Raw genomic sequence first — 14,328 nt, 5'->3', positions numbered from 1 at the left:
CATTCTAACAGTTCCGGTGCGCACATCAGCTAATGGAAGACTGGCCCCCTCCCGTAGACCACATAGTTCTGTTCATTTCTTTTTTATCATTACAGAGCCGTTCCCACAACACGGCCCGCTTATACACAGCTTCCATTAGTTACCAATGCAAACTCTTAGGCGTATTCGATCCAACGTCCTGTTTTATAGTTTTAAAGTTACTAAACTGCATGAAAAAGCAGTGCACCCGCAAGGACCCTCGCTTACCTATCACGCCTCAAATTTTATGTTCCGTGTTAGGCGTACTTCTAGTTATTTGTAGAAATGCTTATGAACAAACGCTTTTCTCCACTGGCTCTATCGTAGCTTTTCTGGGATTTTACGGGTCGGGGAACTAACCGTCACAAAGGGAAATTCACCAGACAAAATAATTTCGGCTGCAGACGTCTCTGTTTGTAAGGAAGTTGCTATAATAAGGCTACGCTTTTCAAAAACAGACCAGTATGGGGCGTCACAGTGGATCAAACTACAGGCTTCTAGTGGTCCAATTTGCCCCGTGAAAGCAATTACCAAATATCTAAATATTCGTCCGAAATTCGAGGGCCCCCTACTGTGTCATTTCAATGGCTCCCCAGTCACCAGGTACCAATTCTCGGCAGTGATTAAAAAATCTCTCTTGCACTTAGGCCTCAATTACGCCAGCTTTAGCTCCCATAGCTTTCGAATTGGGGCTGCAACTTCCGCAGCCCAAAAAGATGTTCCTTTGGATGAAATTAGGCTCGCCGGTAGGTGGCGCTCTGACTCTGTCCGCACCTACATACGCCCGAATATGGTTTCCATTCCTAGAATACTATAAACATGCTCGTTGGCCGCTGCACACTTGGGTCACTCATGAATGCAATTATGTTATCAATTTATTTCAGTTTGGATGTTTGGTTCATCAATAATCAAACAGGCGTTCTTGGCTAGCCGCAAGAGTCTTGGGGGTTCAAATTTGGGGTTTCAAAACCTAGATATATGGTGGCAAGGCTAGAGTGGTCTTGGACTTTGTTAAAGATAAGGTATCCCCCAAATTTTATATTGATTCACTGTGGAGCAAATGATATCGGTGAAACAAAATCCGTTCAAATATGTAATTTGATCCGGGCTATAGTTAAATTCATCCATCTGAACATGCCCGGCGCTATTATTATTTGGTCTCAGCTACTGCCTAGAATGTCATGGCGCCATAGATTAAATTTATCTGCCATGGACCAGGCAAGAAAAAGAATAAATATCTTTGCAGCAAGTCTTGTTTTGAACATGGGAGGCAGGTACATCAAGTAAAGTGACATAAAGCTAGGCGCTTCTCGTCTGTTTTCTGATGGGGTACATATTTCCGAATTAGGTAACAGTCTTTTCCTTAATGACATCTCGGCTGGCCTCGAGTGTTTTATTACCAGTGGCCAAACTGTTAACCCCCAATAACAAGTTGCTAGCCCAGTTCAGGGCCCGTGTGGTGTGGCCCCAGGAGGTATACATACTTAATATGGTGATATTTTTGGAGTAGCGCTCAGGACGCTACATTCTGGAATAAATCAAATGGTGTTCTAAGCTGGGCGAACTGTTCTTTATTAATTCATGGCGTGCACGGGACTTTTTGTAAATCGACCTCCCAAAAAACAGAAAAATAAAAAAATAAAAAATAAATAAGGAGTTAAATTATTGGGGTATCAATTCTTGTCGTTTCGTATTATTTTATTTTTTTGGTGGTGAACCTTTGCTTCGCGCAGATTCAATTGGCGCGGTGGCGATTTACATTTAGTCAATACGTAAAATTTTTAATACGCCTAAGCAGTTTAGTACCGTTGTTACCAGGGTCTATCTGCTGATGGTGTTTTAAGTGTACAATACGGTGCGTCTTTATGGTGACGCTTGGAAGGGTCTATTATGGTGACCCTTGGACTTGATAGGGACGACAGGTTTTCAACCACCGCGTCTCCCGCCTTTAACATTAGCCGTGCAAGTTTAATGCCATCTTTCAAAATTAAATTAAATAAATCTGTGGACATAACGGGTTTCTTTCTGTTTATTTTTAAGCTTTGGTACCACAAAAGCAGTTCCCGCACACACATGCTACTAAGTGTACGCGGTTCCCGTCTTTTTTTACTGGCGTCCGTCAATAATAATAATTGGAGATTATAAAGTTAACAATATTTACTCTTGACATAAAGTTTTCTCCTGTCAAAAGGCAGTGCGAATTGATGCATATCTTTTGCATTAAAACATTTTCTTTGAGCTGAAAATATTAATACGACAATAATGATTTATTTTTATTTAGGAATCTAACAATAAATAAAAAAAGCATATTTGTATATGTGAACATACAAAATGTAACATTCATATAACATAATAACTTACAAACTACAAGAAAACATATGGTCTTATAAACATATCAATATATGGATAACCTTAATGCGATGAAAATCTTCAGTGTTTATGTTAAAGAAATATTTTATATTGTTTGGCATTGCTTTTTGAAAAAACAACAACACATCCATGTGAGAGACTTGGCTGTTGTTACAATACTAAATGCGTACATTAATGATACTCTTTCGAGGACTGTAATTTGAGTAAATTCACAATACAACTCGTTTGTTTAAAGGTATCATATGTTTGCACGCATATTCCGATATATTAATTGCACATTATCAAGGACGACAAATCGTTCCAATCCAGTCCATATCACGACCGCGCCGTTAAACGTATTTAAACAAGTTAACATGTTTTCCTAGAGAGGATACTGCCACCAAACCTACCAGGTGGTACTCCGCTGACTTCACTCTAGTGAGTTTCAGAACCAGCCGAAATTCTAGTTTGCAAGCTTCTTGGGGCCAACTTAGTGCTGTAAACGTGGTTATGTGTAATTCAAAGGTGTTATCTATCAGGGTTGGGAGACAGGTGTGTCCCCTACAACACCTTGTTGGTGGTACTCTGCCGACTTCACTGTAGTGAGTACCATAACTGGTCAGAAATCGGGTTTGATTACTGTTTATTATTGAGAACCCAGTTGGCGGGTGCTTCAAACGTATACTCTGCCGGTTTCACTCCCGTGTGTAAAATAGCCAGCAGGGAATCAGGTACGAGAACGTTTTTGGGCTAACTCTGCGAAGTCATTGAACGTGTTTACGAGTTTTCCCACGGTGGTGACCTTTATAAGATGGTAGGTGGGCGCTTCTCCTACAAACACTTTTTAGGTAGAACTCACCAGATTGCACTCTAGTGAATACCAGAAAAAGCTGAAAATCGGGTTTGGAAGCTTTCCGAGTGTTTGAAACGAGTTAAAAAGTTTTTTCAGGCTAGTGACCTATATGTGGTAGGAAATGAACGTGCCCCTTATCACACATACTATGTGATACTCTGTCGACTTTATTCTAGTGAGTACAAAAAACAGCTGTAATTCCACCTACTTTACTCTTATGAATACCAGAACCAGCGGGAAAGTCGGGTTTGTTAGACCTTGGGGCTTTTTCTCGAGGTTAAATCAAGGCTATGAGTTTTCATAGGTACTGTAAGGTGTTAGAGGATGCGTGTATCCCCTACAATGCCTACCAGGTGGTAATCCACCAACATCGCTCGAGGGAGTACAAGAACCATCCGGAAATCAGGTCTTGTAGCGCGTTTGGGCCTGCTTTTCATGCGCTTTAAACGAGTTAACGAGAATCAAAGAATATTTTCATGTTTGAATTCTCAAAACATGCACAGAAAACATTCGTGAAAAATAAGGTTTTGCCAGAATTTTCCGTTTTGACCATTTTTAACAGCCTTAATACTTCCATATATATGAAAACTCACCTTGGAAGCGTGATGTAGGATTTCTTAATATCCCCCATCAAAATTAACAATAACAATATGCGCAAAAACATTCTTAAGTTCATAATTATCATTTTGAAGCTGCAGTTATTATCGAATTACTCAAATTATATAATATAATTATTCTATCTCTGCGTTTATATGGCCAATATGTTTCCATGCGGGTGTATTTGCCCACTTATTTTACCAAGGGAATATTTTGGACGTGTTCAAATGGCTTTCGAGAAAATGAGTATTTTAATAAAAATCCAGTAGTTTGTCTACGAGATATACATAAATCCTATTATTATTGAATTGCAATAGAATTATATATACATGTATATACAAACTATTTGTTAATTGAGGTCAATATAACTCATGAACAAAACGTGTTATTTAAAATAGAATGCACAAAAGTATACAAAATCAAACAAATAAATATTTCAATACATTGTTTATAATATTATATGATAAACAATATAATAAACATGCATGTTTCGTTTTGTTTATACAATTTAAAATCTAGTGAATTTTTAAAAAATTCTTTCATTTCTAAAAAAACAACGGCACATACTAAGGAATGAAAACTCGAATGATATGATTAATAGTAATGTGGTAATACAGTTTCTGTCATTTGTAATAAGTGAATATAACTGAGTATGCTAGGCAAGTGAAATATTTAAATACAATACAATAAATATAGTATCATATTTATTTTAAACCAGGGTCAAAATGTGAAATTTCAAAATAAACCTCTACTTCCAAACAAAAAGGCGATCCTGAATTATATGACTATTTTTGATATTTTAACTACTAGGCTTGTCCCTGGAGTTTTCCTTGTACTATCAAATTGAACTTTTTCTAAAGCATTAACACAATGCCCCACATAGGGCATATTTACCCGACATTCTAGCCAGCCCCTTTAAGCACGATAAGTACGCACCGTACCGCGAACTCTTTGTCCGCATGAAATGCATGTCCTTACAGTATTCCCACATAGTTCGCAAGAAATTAAATGTCCACAAGGCAGGAATACAATACAGACTTCATTTTTTCTACAGGAAGAGCACATGGTGCTTTCTTTGAGAGCCTTATTTTCATTCTTCAATCGCCGCTTCTGTCGATGTTCATCTGATTTTTCTAGAGAAAAATAGCATTATGAAATAGTACTTACTTTATGAAATAAGGGTATGTCTCTAGAAGTGGTTTTGTAACAAAGTGTTATTACAGTTGAGTAATGATAATACACTTATGTCAGAAAAATACATTTTCGATGACGCAATCAAACACAATTGTCATTAACATGTTTGTTTTTGTATTTTTTCAAATTATTGAAATATGTGTTACATAATGGCTTTTCCCTTGACTTTTTCTTGTCCTACAATAAAAGTATCCTCAGGCAAGTAGTCGATTGAACTTAATGAAAACATTCTCTTGCATACAGTCATTCAGAGCTTAACCAAACAAGAAGTCTACATTACTCGTTATCTGCATGGAGAATAAAGATGGCGTTGAAACGAACTTAACCGTATGCTATACATAAACATTTTAGCGTTTCTTTGATATACAAGGAGAGAAAGAATAATAACATGAAATCAACGCTGCAGCAACGTTAAACAGTTTGTGATTACATTTATTAAATAAAGTGTACCTTGCGTTTCTACTGGAGTCTCTGGTGCTTGGGCTTGCAAACATCCATCCTGTTAAAACATAATATGTATATTAGGTAGAACAAGAGATGTTTATCAAACATATTGCCTTCCCTGAACAACATGTCAGGATTTTTGGACATTTGAAAGAAATACGCATGGACCGAAATGACAGCTGATTTGTTATTGACATTGGATGCCTAAGAGGCAGTTAAGATTATGACCATTCAAAGTGGGAGGAAAACTGATATTTACAGATAAAAATGTTTCCTCTTAGCAACAGAGAATAATCAAATATGACGTAAATTTTAACGATGAATATAAGTTATGACCTCGACCTTTGACTCTATGACCTCAAAATCCATAGGAATCATCAACTGGTCACCCCAACCTAAATGTCAAGTTTGAGGGACATGGGTGCAGGCATTGTCGAGTTATCACACAGCAAAGCTTTTTGTGTTCAAGGCCACTGTGAGCTTGAACTTTAACTCAATGACCCCTAAAAGGTAAAGGGGTCATATACTGGTCAGGCCCCAACCCCAAATAAAGTTTGAGGGCCATCGGTGCAGGCACTGTCGATTTATCACTCGAAAAACTGTTTCACATTCAAGGTCACTGTGAACTTAACCTTATAGTCATGCATAACCTCCATTTAAAGTTTGATGATCATAGGTCCATGCATTGTTGAGCTATCACTCGGAGAGGCTTTGTTAACCTTTTCGCGTTAAAGGTCACTGTGACGTTGACCGTTGGCCAGACGACCCCTAAAATCAATAGGAGTCATCTACTTGTCAGAACCAACCTTTATGTCATTTTTGATGACTATAGATCCAGGAATTGTCGAGTTTGCGTTCAAGGTCACTGTGACCTTGACCTTTGACACGATAACCCCTTCAATAAAAATCGGTCATCTACTGGTCAGGTGCAACAACCAAGCTATGATTGAGGGCTATGGGTGCAGGCATTGTCGAGTTATCACTCGGACAACCTTTTAACATTTAAAGGTAACTGTGACCCTGACCCTTAACCCGATGACCCTTTTAAATGTATATGGGTCATCTATTGACCAGGTCCAGCCTCCATGTCAAGTTTGATGACCATAGGTCTAGACATTGTTGAGTTATCACTCGGAAAACCTTTTGCATTCAAGGTCACTGTGAGCTCGACCTTTTACCCGATGACCCCTTACATACATAGGGGTCATTTACTGGTCAGGCCCAGCCTCCATGTCAAGTTTAATGACCATAGGTCTAGACATTTTTGTGTTATCATTTGGACAAGCTTGACACTCTTAATTTTAACTATGACATTGACCTTTGACCCGATGAACCTTAAAATCAATAGGGGTCATTTTCTGGTCAAGCCCAACCTTCTTGTAAAGTTGTATGACCATACGTCCAGGAATTGTCGAGTTATCTCTCGACCAAGCTATGGTCTACCGACAGACCGATCGACCTACCGACCGACCGACCGACTGACATGTGCAAAGCAATATCCCCCCTCTTCTTCGAAGGGGACATAATAAGATATACTGTATTGAAATATGCGTTATGGAAATTAGGCATGATCAATTAGGAGGACAAAACATTTAATGACGAATGTGCCATCTGATTGACAGCATCCAATTTGAAATACTCCATTACCGACTGTGTGATATGCTAAAGAGATCGAAGTAAATCCATCCAGTGATTCCAAAATACAATAAAATGGCATTTATGTCTTTGGTTTATTAGGCATGAGCGAAGATGCTACAACTTACACTTATATTCGATAACATTTTTAAGATTTTATCTTTACCTTTTCTTCTGTCAGGTCTAGCGTCAGTTTAACCAAGTTAATAAACTCTTGACCTTTGTTTATTTGCACGTGATCACATTCCAATGAAAATCGCGCATGCTCGGTCCATGGATCGTCTTCGCGTGTCCAATGCCGTAGACCTGTTATGATTACATTTCATATATTAAAAAAAACGAAGAGAATTCCAGGGAATGTATTTGAACTGATTGTCTTTAAAAAGGTATGAACTTTTTACAGGACTTGGATGTACCCTTTGAGGATGAAATGATTTCATTGAGAATTAAAATCAAATGAGCAAATGTCTTTACCTATGCCGCAACAAAAACATCTGGTACAATCACCTATCCCGGCGTAAAAAAACCCGGCTTCTGCTAGGGTTCTTGGCATGACATGGATTTCTGGGCACTGGTTGAAACTCGATATTCTTGAAGAAAGTGTCGAAAATTTGGGATACTTTGGAATTTTCAGATATTGCGCAGTTTTGTTTGTGGGTTTTCGTTCAGGAACAGAACTTTGCTGATACGCAGCAGAAGTTTCGCCAGCTCTTTCTGTCCGTATGTCTATTCCGGGGGGATCCGATGGGGCTGGCGATTGGCGTTGGCGTCGTGTTCTTCTCCGTGATATCCCTGCGAGTAAGAATTCATGATATATTTTGACATTCGATTCAAAGTAAGCCTAGTAAAATTTTAAATTTATGGAAGTATATCTAAGCATCCCTATTAATTAAAGTGTTTCTTCTATTATTATGACAATTGCAATAAGTGCTTGACGCATTTTACATTTTGTCTAAAATAAAATTCAACAACTTGAATTTTTTTATTGCAAAGCTCATTTAAGGTTATGGAATATTCGTAAGCTCGATTGTATACAACTAACAGAGACGAGGTTCACCGTACTATTTGATTTTCTCTGTCGTGGTGGGTCGTTTTGTGTTGGTTGATAGGCAATCGTGTGGATGGTTTTAATGTGAGTACTCAAGTCATTTAGTGGCAAAACCATTCCAGTTTGAAAAGTTGGATCTATTGTTCTATTCTCTGATATTGGAGCCATTGATGCAAATCCACCCTGCGGTTTCGGCCGGAAGCAATCCTCCTCTAGACTAACAGATGTATTTGTAGGTTCTATAGGTAGACTGACAAAACCACTGTCCTTAGCCCGAGTTACAGTATCTATTACATTGTAGTTCTGTTTTGGAACAAATTGTGTTTCTTTCATGTGGTTCTCAGTAACTAACGGAATCCTATTGTTTTGGTCTTCGTTTCTTTCATCATCATCACTTGCAATATCGTTTTCACTGTCACTATCAGAGTTTTCAGAATCGAATCTCCAAACAGTGTTATTATCATCTAGGTCGGTGATGATCTTCTGAAGAACATCGTTTGCATTAGTGACTGTTACGTTTGAAACTGGGACGTTTACATCTCCATTGTTCACAATAAAGCTGCAATTTGGTGTAATTCTTTTGTGAGCCTGATATGGGTCATCGTCAGGTTTCCAGTTCGAAATGCGCTTAGCGCAACAATAACATATAACTTCATCCTTGTTCGAAGCATAGTAGAAACCTGCTTTTGCAAATTTAAGTACAGACGGTTTTCCCTCGGCTGGGTAGGAGCGCAAAGTACAAAATCGCATCATTTCGTATCTCATACTCTCTTTGGGATGGACCTTTTCCTTTTTTGCGAGTCTGTCAACTATTGACATCATGGGTGCAAATGCTGGAAAGATTGTGTACGTCCGATGATAATGAATTTGGTCAAGTGGTAGCCATATCTTCTCCCGCAGACATGACACTGAATATGTCGATATATCATTGTTTCTCAAAGTGCTTTTTACGTACGATGTCATCAATACCCATGAACATTGAATTAGACAAAATGTTAATATATGGTGGCATAATAAAACGAAATACGCACACATTTTCAAATTATTTTGAATGTTACTTGCACATATACACAATAGGTTAATTTCGGATATGACCATAACTATATGAGTATAAGATTGATGGAAAGTCCCGTAGTATGGTAACACTACACATACCATTGGTGTTGTTGTTGAAATTCTATTAATGACTGGCGAACAATGTAGTTGTTTGAACGATGAGACGAAAGTGTTATTTCCATTTCTCAATGATATCCAATGATTCTGACACGATCCAGAAGTACCATTTGTCAACCTAATTTGGGTGTCACTCAAATAGTTTCTTTTTGGAAAAACACTATTAAATTTAAATCGAGAAATACTGAGATTTCTTAGATATTCCAAAAAAGCCTCTTTAAAATATTTTACTATGCTCGAACAGTCAGTGTATAAATCTAATGCACGCTTAGTTTGTTTTAAAGCGTTTTTAAAAACCGATATAAGTTCCTTTTTCAAATCAATGGACACTATCTCTTGTGCCTGTGATGCTTTGCAATTTAGATCCATTGGTTTGAGCGGGAAAAAGGCATCATAATCTACAAACATCCTTAAAAGGAAGAACACGAGTTTCCCGAATCCACAATCACGAAGTAAGTTACTTTCCTTCAGCATTTTTATCAGAAGTGATCCCCTCACTGCTTTCATGACAACGTCAAACTTTTGAACGTCTAAACACTCCCTGTCCTGAAAGTATTACGGGCAAATGACTTGAATATTGTAAGATTAATTCATCCATTTTAAATAGTATCATGTGTATTAAAAAGGTACAATGTATTCAACTTACGTGCTTAGATAAAATTTATCATTAATTGATGCAAAGGCGTTAAATATGACATTATAAGATCGTGTGATATTTTGTTAAAATAACACATCAGTGTAACGCGATCAGGAAAGGGCTGGATATATTAGTACCTTCTCACGATTTTTTCCCCTTACACAGCCGTTGTCTGACTGAACCTTGACTGATTTGTAAAATGATACTTTAATATCGAAGACTACAATGGCAAGCCAGGAGGCGAACAAACCAATACTAGAAAAGCAAACTTCTGCTCGTTCTATGAATATGAGCAAACACAATTAAGCACTAAGCGATAATTAATTTGTTTATGGTTGTGTTTATTTAAATTATATGTTTACCTTTAAATCTTCAAAATGATGTTTCGTCCTTTTTGTTCTGTAACAAAAGACGCACATAATAATGAGATGACTTATCTTTAACATATCAATTCTTATATGCACAGAGTAATCAATATTGCTAAGTTTCCTCAAGTTAATGCAAACTTTGATATAACTAACCATTAACGTTTTTACTTTATTCGTGATTGTTTGAATAATAGTGAGGCTGTGCACACAAACTGGTCTAAACCCCCAGTATTTACAATTTACATTTTTTCTGACCGTTCAAAGGCGGTATATAACAATCCCTGATAACACCCTTAGATTTTATATAGTTATATATTTGTTGTCTATGTAGTTTCGTGCTGTTGATTCATGTTTCTGGTTTGTGATTGTTTTTTTTGTGTTGTATGTCTTTGCGTTTACCCTGTGCCATTAAACGCGTTTTTTTGTTTAAACTTTCATGTCCTGAGCTTGTTTCTGTAGTTTTTCGTATAAATTTTGCAAAATAATATTTAATATCCAGATACGAAGACATAGGGTTATTGCAAATAGTTTACATTGACAAACATGCTACGTATATAAGATAATTTATTCGGTATCAATTAAAACAACATATATTTTCAATAGGGACAACAAGTAAGTAAGTAAATAAGGACAATGGCTGTCCGGTTAGCGCAGTGGTTAGTGCACTCGCTTCTCACCTAGGCGACCCGGGTTCGATTCCCGGCCTGGGCGCATTTGAGTTTGGTTTGTGGTCACCAAGTCGGACAAGTGTGTTTTCTCCGGATACTCCGGTTTCCTCCATAACACAAGACCAACCTCTCGCGTAACATTGTGCCAACGAGAGTGATTGATATGAGTTGCAATAACTGATAATAATTGATATGAGTTTCACAATCGTTGTAAGAATAAATAGGTCTAAATTAATAAGGACAACAATACCCTGATTCGGAAATTTCACTTCTTACACAGCAAAGTCATGTAATTCAATATAGACGGACGTAAACTATTCAATAAATGGATCAAACGTATGTAATTTATACAACTTTAAGTCATATGATTTCATATTAAAAATGTATGGTAGCATAGGGGTTACATACGTGCTTTTGTATCTCGTAAAATTGACTGAGTAATTCGTTCATTACTTCCTTACTCATTCGAACGATTGACTTATCTCGTTATAACGACTTAAGTCAGTTGAACGAGTTATCTAGTCGTTTTAAAAGGTAGCTTAGTTGTTTTAACGAGAATTGCAAGTCCTTTTAAAGCTGCACTCTCACAGATATACCATTTTTACAACGTCTTTTGTCTTAGGAAAAGCATTTTTTTGCGTAAATATCTGCAAAACAATGATATAAAGTTGCTGACAAAAATCAGATCGTAGATTTTTATATTTCCGTTCGAAAATTAATGTTTAATGGCTTAAACTAACGATTTAAGAAAACTGCATGAAACATCTATATTTCAACTTAAATATAAAAATCTGCGATCTTATTTTTCATCAGCATTCTTATATAACTGGTTTCAATGGATTTTCGCAAAATTTGGCTCATTCCAAGACAAAAAATAAAAAAAAAGTTTTCAAAACGTTCAATCTTTGAGAGTGCAGCTTTAACAAGTTATTAGGGCTAACAGAAATAATAACCGTACACATATAAATCAGAGTATTTTCGAAAAAGCTAAAAGAGTATAAACTAGGACATCCAAAAATAGAAACGTTTATAGAAATTAGCATTTGGAAACCCAGAGATAAATTGATAAAAATAGAAACGTTCGACTTTAGGCATGATGATCGTTTATTTTTATCATGTGAATACATTCTTATTGTTCGATGATACTAACCAAAAACAAACAGCATTTTGAGTTGTCATTCGTTTCAATTTGTTTGAGATAAAAACTATTTAAAGCTGCACTCTCACTGATATATCGGTTTTACAACTTTATTTTTTACTTTTTTTGTCTTGGAAAGAGCAAAACTTTGCGTAAATACCTGCAAACCACAAATAAAAGATTGCCGACAAAAGATCAGATCGCAGATTTGCATATTTCAGTTCTAAAATTAATGTTTTTTGGCTTAAACCGTTACTAACGGTTTAAGAAAAATGCATAAACATTAATTCTTGAACTTAAATATAAAAGTCTGCGATCTGATTTTTTGTCAGCAGTCTGATATAACTGTTTTCCATGGATTTTCGCAAAACTTGGCTCGATTCAAGACAAAAAAGTTGTCAAAACGTTTGATCTGCAGCTTTAATAGTATTTTACAACACCTAAAATGTTAAATTACTTTTAACAGCACGAAAAGACTATACATAAATATACAATAAAAACGATTGTCTTTTTTCAATTAGTAATTAACAGTGTGCACAACATAAATTCAAATGTTGAACGTTATTAAAATTATTTTTGATAAAATAGGAAAAAACATTTTTATAAACGTATTTCAGAAAGTTATATACTAGCTAAAATAATTTTTAATTCGTTTACCTCTTTTGAATAGTACCTCTTTTACGTGATACAATAGTATGGAAAATTCATTATCAAACTTATAATACTCAAATCTGTAATATTTTACGCTATATCAATGCACGCAAGATCAACATTTAAACTGACATTATTTTAACAGCAGATATTTGTACCTAAATTTGAAACGCCCTTTAAATGTTACGAGTGTAAAAATGAAATGGCTCACCTTAGATCAAGTTTAAGCCCGGAATTATAGATATTCTGTTTTTTCCAACCTAATCCTCCGGTACAAACAAAATTAAACCGTTGTAATATACACACGTTACTTAGGAAACAATAGAGTCATTGGACTGTTACATGAATTTCAATAGCTCGAAATTCACCTTTTATTTGTACCGGCATGGGAAAACCCAGTTACGGTAATTCCGGGCTATATATATTTGGATCACACTGTGAAGATTACCGACTGAAATACACATCTGATACCAATACATCTAAACGGCATTCGTGGGATCCCATGTTAAAGTTATGCTTACGAAGCAGAACGCACCCATGCCGTTTTGCACAATAGAGGGTCTTTTCACAACACCATGTAAAGATATTGATTACTTCATCTGCTTGAATAACTTTCCATAGTGTGAAGAGGAATGATAATGATGTTGGTTATTCATGCATTTGATATCATAATGTATTAAGGTGTCTTTTTATTAATAAACTAAAAACCTATCATTTATTTCTTTTTATCTGCAATAAACAGTGTGTGCATACCACGTGATAAATTGTGTCATAAATGCTTCGTCTGCAGGCAATATTTAGCTTCGAATGAATACTTTAAACAAAAATAACTTGACGTAATTTATCCCGTGGTATACACACACTGATAAACAACGATATCTCCAAAATAAGCAGAGGCAAAATAGCTTTAATAATACATAATGTTAACCCATGATCATGATGATCTAACACATGCATAATTCATGCATCATCTAATTATGAAATATAATGATATTTTGTTAATTTAGTCTAGATGATTTAAATTCTTATTGATAGGAACATAACCATTTATATATGTATTTTTTTTGAATGGACACTGAAATATAAATACTGATAATTTATTAAATTTTCAGCTATTTTTAATCATCGACTGTCTTCTATTCGCTAGGCATAATGTATTCACGTGTCATCACTGCTGCTTGACAAACACGATTTGTAACTAAGTTAAAATTTGTAAACAATGTGTTTTCATTGACCGTTCAATGGTGGTACCCAGTATTTATCAAAAGACCGCATTATTCCATGCCATTCTATAACCTCCTATCCTATAGAAAACAACAAATTCAATACATTTCAATGGTATTATTTTGGAAGTCTCAGTGAAGCAATTTGGGAAACCGATAAACATATACAGCATAAAATTGCAACATGAGCAAAGTATGTCTTATTAACAACATGCCTGACAAAAATCGAGCTTACAGACGTGGTCGACTGGCCGAGGAATATAAGTATCTATCATGTGTTTCCGGTACTGATAGAAAAATCCGACCCGAGGGCACGCGCGTAAGCCGGTAAC

General features: G+C 36.1%; 1 protein-coding gene across 2 annotated transcripts; it reads right to left on the bottom strand.

The window, feature by feature from the left end:
• Nucleotides 1–4,045: 4,045 nt before the first annotated feature.
• Nucleotides 4,046–13,135, bottom strand: LOC128242352 (uncharacterized). 2 transcript variants are annotated; one of them, XM_052959470.1, is made up of 7 exons: nucleotides 12,985–13,135; nucleotides 10,311–10,347; nucleotides 8,153–9,857; nucleotides 7,565–7,882; nucleotides 7,257–7,396; nucleotides 5,462–5,510; nucleotides 4,046–4,950 (listed from the first exon to the last, which is right to left on the bottom strand). In XM_052959470.1, exons 3-7 carry the CDS (start codon nucleotides 9,816–9,818, stop codon nucleotides 4,733–4,735), a joined length of 2,391 nt encoding a protein of 796 aa, XP_052815430.1. In that variant the 5' UTR covers nucleotides 9,819–9,857; nucleotides 10,311–10,347; nucleotides 12,985–13,135; the 3' UTR covers nucleotides 4,046–4,732. The 2 variants fall into 2 exon arrangements, with proteins under 2 accessions (XP_052815430.1, XP_052815431.1); XM_052959471.1 differs by lacking the exon at nucleotides 12,985–13,135 and adding an exon at nucleotides 12,780–12,885.
• Between the last annotated feature and the right edge of the window lie 1,193 nt (nucleotides 13,136–14,328).

This window comes from Mya arenaria, chromosome 8 (genome assembly GCF_026914265.1).
Source record: "Mya arenaria isolate MELC-2E11 chromosome 8, ASM2691426v1".
Taxonomy (NCBI): Eukaryota; Metazoa; Mollusca; class Bivalvia; order Myida; family Myidae; genus Mya; species Mya arenaria.
The sequence above is the reverse complement of the archived record's forward strand: the minus strand, read 5'-3'. Positions and strand labels throughout refer to the sequence as shown.

What these genes read in the sequence shown, in the direction of transcription:
- LOC128242352 (XM_052959470.1), bottom strand. Translation starts at nt 9,818, where the DNA reads ATGAAAGCAGTGAGGGGATCACTTCTGATAAAAATGCTGAAGGAAAGT. An exon ending in ACGACAGAGAAAATCAAATA is followed by an intron (nt 7,883 to 8,152) that starts GTACGGTGAACC and finishes TCTTACTCGCAG; the next exon opens with GGATATCACGGAGAAGAACA. An exon ending in GACTCCAGTAGAAACGCAAG is followed by an intron (nt 4,951 to 5,461) that starts GTACACTTTATT and finishes ATTTTTCTCTAG; the next exon opens with AAAAATCAGATGAACATCGA.